Source organism: Merops nubicus, unplaced genomic scaffold (genome assembly GCF_000691845.1).
Source record: "Merops nubicus isolate BGI_N331 unplaced genomic scaffold, ASM69184v1 scaffold314, whole genome shotgun sequence".
In the NCBI taxonomy this organism is placed as follows: domain Eukaryota; kingdom Metazoa; phylum Chordata; class Aves; order Coraciiformes; family Meropidae; genus Merops; species Merops nubicus.
In genome coordinates, this window is record NW_008602015.1 from 16,435 (window position 1) to 26,036 (window position 9,602).

The window sequence follows — 9,602 nt, forward strand, 5'->3', positions numbered from 1 at the left end:
TTTTCCTCTGTTCTTTACATTATTTGTTGATGTGGACATCACCCTGTTGCCTCTCCCAGTCATACTAAAAATCAAAATGCTGACCAGGAAGTTACGCATTACATGAGTGGCTTCTCCTTTTATATTTTAATTAGCTGTGCCAGATGATAATTGGTTGCACTAGGGCTTCTCAGTATGAGACAAGTGCCAAAAGATCCGTCCTTCTCACACAAAGATACATGTTTAAGCAGAGGGCATCCAGCAATAGGCAGTATAAATATACACACATTGTAATTAAAAAAAGCCAAAAATATATAAAGAGACATAGAACTATTTAAATATTATACTGCTAAATATTTTCTTCTATTTACAATTCTCAAATACCTGTCTCTAAAGGGACACTGTAGCTAGGTAAGCTCTGTCCTGCTAGTGATCTTGCTATAGCAGTAACAGAGAAAGCAGATCTGCAGAGATGATTCATCAGGGAACATGAGAATTCCCAAAGTTTGTGTAATACCAAAGCCCAGCCTCTCCTCTGGCAGTGACTATATATGTAGCTTCTTCACTGTTACAGTGCACACTGATTACAGAAAGAGCCTCCTTTGAGAGATCTTTAATTTCAGGACTCCAGGGCACTGAAATATTTATTAACAGTATTTAAACAGATTGTTTGTACTCACTATGTAAGCTGCACATGAAAATTAACCTCCAGTTAGAACTGGCAAACTACTTTAGAGAAGTATACGATCCTTACTTCTGGTGATGAGAGTTTGGAACTTGTGACAGAACTGTCAACATAAGGATTTTGTATACAAAATCAAAGCAGACTTTGAAATATCATTTTCAAAAACTTGGAGCTATCAGAAGCTTTTAATCCAAATTTCTTTTTAGGTCCCTGCTTACAGTGTATTTTTAAAAATACAATATTTTTTTAAAGACTTTTTAAAATTTATTACAGTAACTTAGCACTCCAGTGGTGTGTTTCATCCATGCATCACTGCAGCATCCAATCATTTTAGAATCATAGAATTATTTTGGCTGGGAGAGACCTTCAAGCATTGAGTTCAACCAACAACCCAGCACTGCCAGGTCACCACTAAACCATGACCCTCAGCACCACAGCTACAGGGTTTTGAAATCCCTCCAGCGATGGGGAGTCCACCAGTTCCCTGGGCAGCCTCTTCTAGGCCTTGACAACCCTTGTGGGGAAGACACTCTTCCTAGTACCAAACCTAAACATTCTCTGGGGGGACCCTCAGCTTCCAGGGTAAATGCCAACATCTTTGAGGACTTCTCATGTAAAACATGACTCGGGATTTGTTTAATTGTATTTTTCCACACATGAAGGAAAGGTTTCTTCCCAAACATGAGGGTTTTATTAAGGCTGTCCCCTCTTTCCTGCACTGAAATGAAAGCTCCTTCTGCAGCTTCAGATCCTGTAAGAGGCAGGTGAGGTAGCATTTGTTCTTTCAGGAGCAAAGCCTCAGTCTGCTGTGAGGAGGCCCACTTATTTTCTTCTGCCCAGGGGACGTAAGAAGGATGGCGATGCCTGCTGCCACACAGTGGGATGCAGAGGAGGTGTCGCTGCCCCGGCCGCGCTGCGGGAATAAGCCGTGATGCTGCAGCGGCTGCTGCACTCCAGAGCCCTCGAGCTGCAGGCGGCGGCGGCACCAGAGCCCAAGCGACCTGCACCCTGTCGCTCCACACCAACGCAGCCCTCAAGTCTCTGGGGCACCAAGGAGCTGGGAACAGAGGAGGCAGGGAGGAAAACCTGAGTATCAGCTGCAAACTGGCTTGAAACCAAAGAGCCTTGTTTCGTTTAGCTGTCTGCTCCCTGTCTTAAATCGCCAAAGGCGACCAATATTGTGCAAGCAGTCTCACAAACCCCAGACTTACTTCCCGACTTAATTCGGCACCTCTCCTTCCAAAACATGAGAGGGCATTCTAATGTATAGGTAAGACACAGGAATGATGTGTAACTTTGGATTAAAATCTTAAAGTTACATAACTCTAACAATGTTCTTCACAATTTGCCATTGAAATTGTTTTTTCATTTTCCAAATATCAACATCGTTTACGAGGAGGTTTAATTGAGACTTTGGTACACCCTTCCTAAGGCAGGGTATCATAGAAAATAAATATGAAATACAACAGAACTAGAATTCAAACATTATGCCAAGACTGTGTGTTATTCACATGTCCTGCCTAATGATTATGAATTACTGAACTATTTTCAAGTTTGTAAGCTCACTGCTGTGCTTGAGTACACAAGTTAAATTCAGCTGCAACATGCAGTGATTCTTCTTCCCTGCCAACCTTTGTGTGCTTTGCCCCAAAAGGGAATAAAAACAGAAGCTTAAATCATTATCTTCCAATAAAGATGTCGAATCAGCTCTACTATAAACACAGTTAAAGGACTCAAAACGAATTAGCAAGAATATATTAGTACTTACCAGTAGTGTAACTGAATACTTGATCCAAGGGACTCTGCCCTGACTTGTTATAGGCAAAGACACTAATGAAGTAAGTGAAGCCACAGTCTGACTGGGAACAGCATGGAGGGTGTGATGTGTTGCAGTGCACCTCCAAGCCATCAACATGCTTCAAAAAAACACATTAATAATGACCAAACTTGACACCAGACCCTGATACCAAGAAGCGGACAGGTTCATTCTCTGCGATTGATATATTTACTGGTGCACGAGAAACTAAAAAAAACCCCACCTTTTAAAAAAAGAAAGAAAAAAGGAATTGTAATCAGAATATTTTTATTAATGTTATACTTTTGAGGAACAAAGGAAAATCAGGAAATATATGAAATTATTCTAGTCGGCTTAAACAGTTGTTCTGTCTTGTTCAAGAAAAAAGCAACTTACCTGCTTTTACAGAAGATGCCACTTACATTTAGATAAAGAGTAAGATTTTTACAGAACAAAATAGATGCTAGCTTCATGTTTTACAGAAAAGAGATCTGCTTAAGGAGCCACTGTGAACAAAACCAGCAGCACCAGGCCATATTTCACAAGGAACTAGTACGGTCTGTGCTCACAATTAGTAGTCGTGGACAACAACTGAACACTAGCTTTGAATAGCAGCCAGCATCCAGATGTCTTTATGTGAAAATCCTCTATAGATTAGAATGAGACTCACCAGCTGGGCCCAAATAGAGATGTCCTCTGCTCAGGTTTCCTTTCTGGTGGCATCTTAAAACGTCACATCAAACTGTGAACTCGATGGCTTTTGTTTTAGGCAATATTTACTTTCTTACTAGCTCAAAAAGTTTAGGTTGCTGCTATTAGAATGAATATACATGCTGTAGCTGAAGGGAAGTTGGCTGAGCAGATTACAGCCCACAGTTTAAAAGATGTCTTTTGCTTAAGGCTCTCTCATCCCGTAGATCCACCTCTGAGTTGCTCACATGGATGATCTCAAACTCCTATCAATGAAAAATCAAAACAAGGCAGGTTACACCAACTAATTAAGTAAACAAAGTTGTGTCTTTAAGGTAGCACATAATAACAAACAGAGTTTTGCTTACATGGGCAGTTCATCCAACAGGTCAGGAAGCGATAACCTCTGACACGGCCGCGTGCGAAGCAGCTTAGAAGAGTGACCTCTTGTTGTGACACAGCCGCTGGCTGAGAACGGTCTCTGACGGGTCTCTTCATTTAGTCTAGTGGTGCTACTTCAGCTGAATGTGGTTTTGTCTGCCTTCTTTCTAACCAACAGCTACATTTAGCCTACAACAGTTCTCAGCCTTAATGTTCTCTAGCCTTAATGCTATTTCTTCACAGATTACTCCCGATCTATTTGTGACAGACTTGACACAGTAGGACAGATCCACTATTCTTACCTTCATTTTACACTCAAAAAAATTTACTTTAGAACAGCTGCTTCTGTTGGGAGGGAAATGCACACTTACTGGTTCAGCCAACACTTACATACACTACTGCAAAGTTTCTCACAGAAATATGAAAGACGTTCGGGTTATTATCTCCAAACCAGAAAGGTTCAATTCATGCATGAAGTGCAGAAGCAGGAACAACTATTTGAGAACCACAGCTGTAATGTTTACATCTGAAATGAAGAAAAAATAGATAGTAAAATGCCATAAGCTATATGAGGATGAATGGAACATACCAGTTTTTAAGCTTACTGCATTAGTAGGTTTACTGCATCCAGCATCACCGTATGCTGTGACAGAAACATCATATTCAGATCCGCATGGAGTGACAGCACCACGCAGGAGGCAGAAGATGTGTTACACTTCAGTTTCAAGAGTTCAGGGGAGGCTGTCACAGTCTAAGTTAGAGCTCCTTCTGTCGGCATTCAAGAAACAATAGCTCTTAAAGCACCACTATTAAAAGCCACTTGAATATCTGACGATGCACTGGATATTAGGAAGAATTTCTTCACTAAGAGAGTTGTGAGGCACTGGAACGGGCTGCCCAGGGAGGTGGTGGAGTCACCATCTCTGGAGGCATTAAAAAAATGAGAAGATGTAGCACTTGAGGCTATGGTCCAGTGGTTAGGGGAATATTGGGAGCAAGGCTGGACTTGATGATCCTAGAGGTCCTTTCCAACCACAGCGATTCTGTGATTCTATGGTACACCAATTTGGAACACATAAATACAACTTAGCCTACAGACATGATTGTTTTCACAACCTGCAAACTAAATACACTTTCTGTGATGCAGAACTTACCCTCATTCATATTAAAGTGACAATTTTTTAAAAATATAGTTTTAGTTGTACACCATCACAAAGATTTCTGTTGTAACTCCCTGCCTTACTTGAAGTAAGTTCTTATTTGGAGTAAGCTTCTCACAGTTAGAAAAATCCTCAAATCAGTCGAAGCCTTTGTAGTCCTCACCCAGGCTTCCCCTACTATAACTTGGTATTTAAAGGTATCTTTTCCTCAGTAATAGCCATCAAACACAGCTACCTCATCTGAGCTTTCATGAACTTTGACATCCAGTAAAAAATAAATAATCTGAAAACCTACCCAGTGTATCTTTGAAAAACGTAACACAATCACAAATACACATAAATATTTCCTGGTATGTATGTGTGTGTGTATATATATACATATATAAATGGTTACTTGGTTTCAGAAAAGAAAATTTCTTACTTGTTCTTTGGTTATAGGTGAAATCATCTCCAAGTATCCCACTGACACTCCAAGCATATGCCTTGAAAGTATAGAGAGTTCCTGGGACTAGACCTGTAAATATCAAGGGAATATTAGTGGTGTTCTCATTCAGCATTCTGCCCAAACCATCTGATCTCTTGAGGGATGCAGAGAATCCAGCTGCCATACACACAGGATTCCAGCTCACTGGGATGGAGTCACAACTCAGAGAACTAACAGACAGAACTGGAACAGCCAGGGCTGCTGAGAAAGAACACCAGTTATGCTCCTGGTTTTTCAGTAGCACTGTTTGAAAGGACCAAACTTGACATGAAGACACAGAAACAACCATCACCAAACTCTGAGAGATAAATTCAGTCACAACAAAACCAGAAAAATAAATTAATGCAAAACTGACAGAATAAATATGGCAAATAAATGTGGCGCATCCATTATGATATTACAGATTTGGTAAAATAAGTGTAATTCATACACAAAGTATGAAAGGTTGAGTGTGTAGAAGAATGCAAGTAACCAAGGAGATACTGTATTTCCTGTCCTCTGAGTTTTACATTCTCATTATTTTATACTTTTTGATTCTTCATTTCTTCTATTCCCTCAAGTTATGTCTTTTGTTAAAATAAAATTCTGTTTTGCTAAAATAAAATACATATATTGATAAAAGTTCTAGTGAATTCTGCTGAAACTTTCTGTTGAACATTTATTTAACTTAGAGTACTGCCATAAAGTAAACTATTAATTCAGACTCTTATCCTGGTCACTAAGTCAGATGGCCAAATTCTAGTCCTCAAAAACTGAAAGGAGAATGTGATCAATACAATTTAGAATACAAGATTATAGTAATTCAGTAGTGGCTGGCTACACCATTTATTTTCTGATCAAATTTAAAAAAAAAAAAAAAAAGGAAAGGACACTTGCATGAATGCTTTCTATTATAATAACATTATGGAATTTGAAACAAGAATAAGAATTTGAACGTCCACCTGTTTTTGCTTTTCTGAAAGGCTGGCTTTTCCCTCCTGAATTTACAGATCTGACACTGACTCTGTATAAAGGGGCAGGTTCCAGTCCTGTCACTGTGCCTGGAGAATTTGTAACCAGACTCACAGTTTCAGTGAAGGAATCTCCATCTTGCGCAGTCAGCCTGTAACCAGTAGCCCCAGGTACCGCTCTCCATTCTGCTGTGATACTGGTGCTGAGTTTTGTAAAAGCTGGGTCAGTATGAGGTATGTCTGGAGCTAAAAGGGAAACAACAGACATACTGAAGTAGGGAAACTCAGCCTTGTGAAACACAAAGCCCAGTAACACAAAATATAGTTTGGAAGAGAGCATGGAGGCTCATCTTACCCAACTCACTGCTCAGAGCAGATATCAGAGAGATACAACATGACACACCAAATACTGCAGTGAAATGTTTTCCTATTATGCTATGCTGCAGGCTGTTCAGTATTCAGCTGTTGTGTATTGTAGTCACAAAATAACTACAGAGGGTGTATTTCTTAACCACTAGTAAGTTATGTTCACCAATCAGGTTTTTCAGACTAGCATCAGCTTATGTAAAGCAGGTCCACACATTGCAAGGCTGCAAAAAAATCACTAGAAGAAAAAAAAAAAAGATTAAATGAAAGTATGTCCCACCTGAAATTATGAGAAGGAATGAAAAAGTATCTGTGCCCTGAGGCAAACTTATTTATAGCAGGGCAACTAATCTGGGATTTCAGAGACCCTTGCAAGTATTATACATGGCTTATACAGGATGTTATGCCTGGTCTCCTAGTCCCAAGCATTTTCTGTCCAGCTATAGCCAGACACCTTCTTCTGCCCCAGTTGTAAAAATGGTAATATTCTATATATTCTAATTCAAACCAGGACATTGACCACGCCCATGGAACATTTGCCGGGGCACCTTTTGCCATCTTTGAGCAAGGTATTGCACCATGATTTTTTTTTCCTTTTTAAAATTTTGTCTTTAGGAACAATTAATTTTAAAACTTCTGTGCAAGAAAACCTTATGCAAGTCTAAGGGAGCTGCTTGTCTAGTGATAGAGAGAATATATAGTACATGATTTATATCAGAAATAAATTACAGAACATTAATCATTAATATCTGTTCTTCCACAACTAAGCTAGCAATATAGGGTTTTTTATACTTATCAGGATAAACTCTACTACCTTTTAGTTTTCAATTTTTATTGTAATAATTACTTTTAAAATTTTTTAAAAAAATTCTACTTGAAAAATAATGGCTATTTCTAAAAATTATCAAATTATCTTAAAACCAGAATTCTAACAGAATCTTTTTTAAATTACCTTTTGGTGACTAAATAAAAATTCACATCTGTTCATGTAGATTCTTCTTCAATATCCATTAACAACTTATATGCTACAAATCCTTTTGTGACTGAAACACAAATACTGTTTATCAGTGTCAGTACTGTAAAACGTATATAGCTTCACATCTGAATTTGTAATGAAAGAGCAGGTGATCTGGAGAGCAGCAGTATGAGCAAACTGTGCATGGCTGTTCAAGGAAACACATATTTAATGAAAAAAGCAGAGGGGAAAAGGAGGTAATCATGCTAATATTGAACTGAGTAGGAGACCTAGCAAAAGGCTTCAACAGGAATGGTAGCTATTCCCTACTAATACAATGAAACATCAAGGATAAAATCCCACTCCTACAGAGGTCAGTGGAAATGAACCTTCACCAAGATTCTTTTAATAACCTGTTCACTGCATAATTAGTGTTTCTGCAAGAATAATTCTGTTCTGCTTGTATAGCAAAGACGAGTATAAAGTTAGAGATCCTTCAAGTGTTACACCACTAAAATAAGCCAGTTATGAATGGCCTACAGTATTCACAGCTGTCGCTGTGACTCTGCAAGAGGCGGCTCCCGAAAATTTGGGCCATCAAACACAAATGCTGTGTGATGGCACATCGCATATAGACATAGAGAAAACTAAAACAAACAAACAAAAAAATCACTATCAAAACCTCATTTTACTCATTCCTGAATTTAGTCACGACAAGAAGATAGTTCAGTGCCTTATCAAGCATCTACATCACCTAATTTTCAGATGACAGGCATTCCACTGACTATGGAGTGCTATTTCCTTTGTTAGCTTTTATAATCCATTCATCACTGTAATAACTGATGCTTGCTTTCAGAATGCCATGCTGTGATAACTAGTCTGTTCACATTTAAGACAATACTAGCTCTAGGCACAAAATACGAGATTGAAGAAAGTACAAAATGTGTCTGATAGAATTTGTGCTCCTAAAAATGATGTTTAAAAATCATAAAGATATCAATATAGATTTTATTTTTTTAAAGCTCAATCAAACTTGAAAACAAGTTTTGTTTAGAATGCTGCTAGAACTTATGGAATGTTTTAATAGAAATCACATATGTGTGTGTGTTCTCTTCAGACCCGTTCAAAAATAAGCATGCAAAACCAAAATACCATTTGGAAGATTTACCTGTGTTAGCTGAAAAGATCTGCAAAGCAAGATGTAAAAAAATTATAAACAGAAAATGATTTTTTTTTAAGTAAAGACTTAATAATGTTAGTAACAACAGCAACTTAAAATACTACATTTTTAAAAAAACTATTAATGAGGTATTTGCTCAGATTCTTTAAGCATGGAAGTTTATACAACCAATGAGATTGGTCACAGCTATGCAGATCATATGACTTTATTTTCCTCTCTGAATCTGCTTATTGATCTGTTGATTTCAGTCGTTGACAGACTTCGAAGGACCTTGGGTCCCAATGTAGATTTTATTTTTCAGTCACTCATAAACACAAGTGTAATAGTGACAAAATACAAACGTAGAAGTGAATGTCATAGTCTCTATCCTAACTCTTAGTTTGCTTTTACAAAGAGTACAATATCATTCTTGAAAAGTTTTAAAACAAATGAATTGCACTCACCGCTTCCAGGCAGTTGAAAAGCAGTCCAATAAATGTTAATGATATACTTTTCGCACCGCACATCTCGTCAGAACTTTGTTCGAGGCTTCACACAGGGGCGAGCTGCGGCCGATGCCTGCTGTGACCAGCTCTATTTTGGAGCAGTGCTGTCACGGCAGGTCTGCTCCCTAGCGAGAGAGGAGGAATTCAAACGTCAAGAAACGGTGTATTTCTACAAACCGATAGCGTTTTCTTCGTTGGCTTACACAAACGCCACTGAGAACCTGGGGACTGTCTCTGTGAGGGAGGGAAGGAGGGAGGGAGGGGAGTTCCACAGCCCGAGGGGCGCCGGGACCATGGCAGGTTTCGAGAAGGTCCTCCTTTGTCCGGAGGCCTCCCGGCTACTCCTCACACCGCACAAGGAGCTCGCCTTGGCCCCGCTCACCTTCCGATAAGCAGCAGGAGGCACCTTCCTCAGGGGACGAGCCCTGCTTACCGCGCGCTTGTCCGGCAGAAAGTCGGTCCTCTACCACCGCGGGGAAAGGGGCCGGTGAG

At 39.3% G+C, this 9,602-nt stretch overlaps 1 protein-coding gene across 1 annotated transcript in view; it reads right to left on the reverse strand.

Annotated features, from left to right (window-relative positions):
- FNDC7 (fibronectin type III domain containing 7) overlaps window positions 1–9,131 on the reverse strand; it is an 11,831-nt gene extending 2,700 nt beyond the window's left edge. Inside the window, 12 exon segments of the mRNA XM_008938164.1 lie at window positions 364–472; window positions 475–614; window positions 1,529–1,576; window positions 1,579–1,645; window positions 1,648–1,721; window positions 2,433–2,687; window positions 4,120–4,206; window positions 4,209–4,369; window positions 5,105–5,372; window positions 6,116–6,370; window positions 8,614–8,632; window positions 9,069–9,131. Coding sequence (XP_008936412.1) covers window positions 364–472; window positions 475–614; window positions 1,529–1,576; window positions 1,579–1,645; window positions 1,648–1,721; window positions 2,433–2,687; window positions 4,120–4,206; window positions 4,209–4,369; window positions 5,105–5,372; window positions 6,116–6,370; window positions 8,614–8,632; window positions 9,069–9,131 — 1,546 coding nt within the window.
- Window positions 9,132–9,602: the final 471 nt, after the last annotated feature.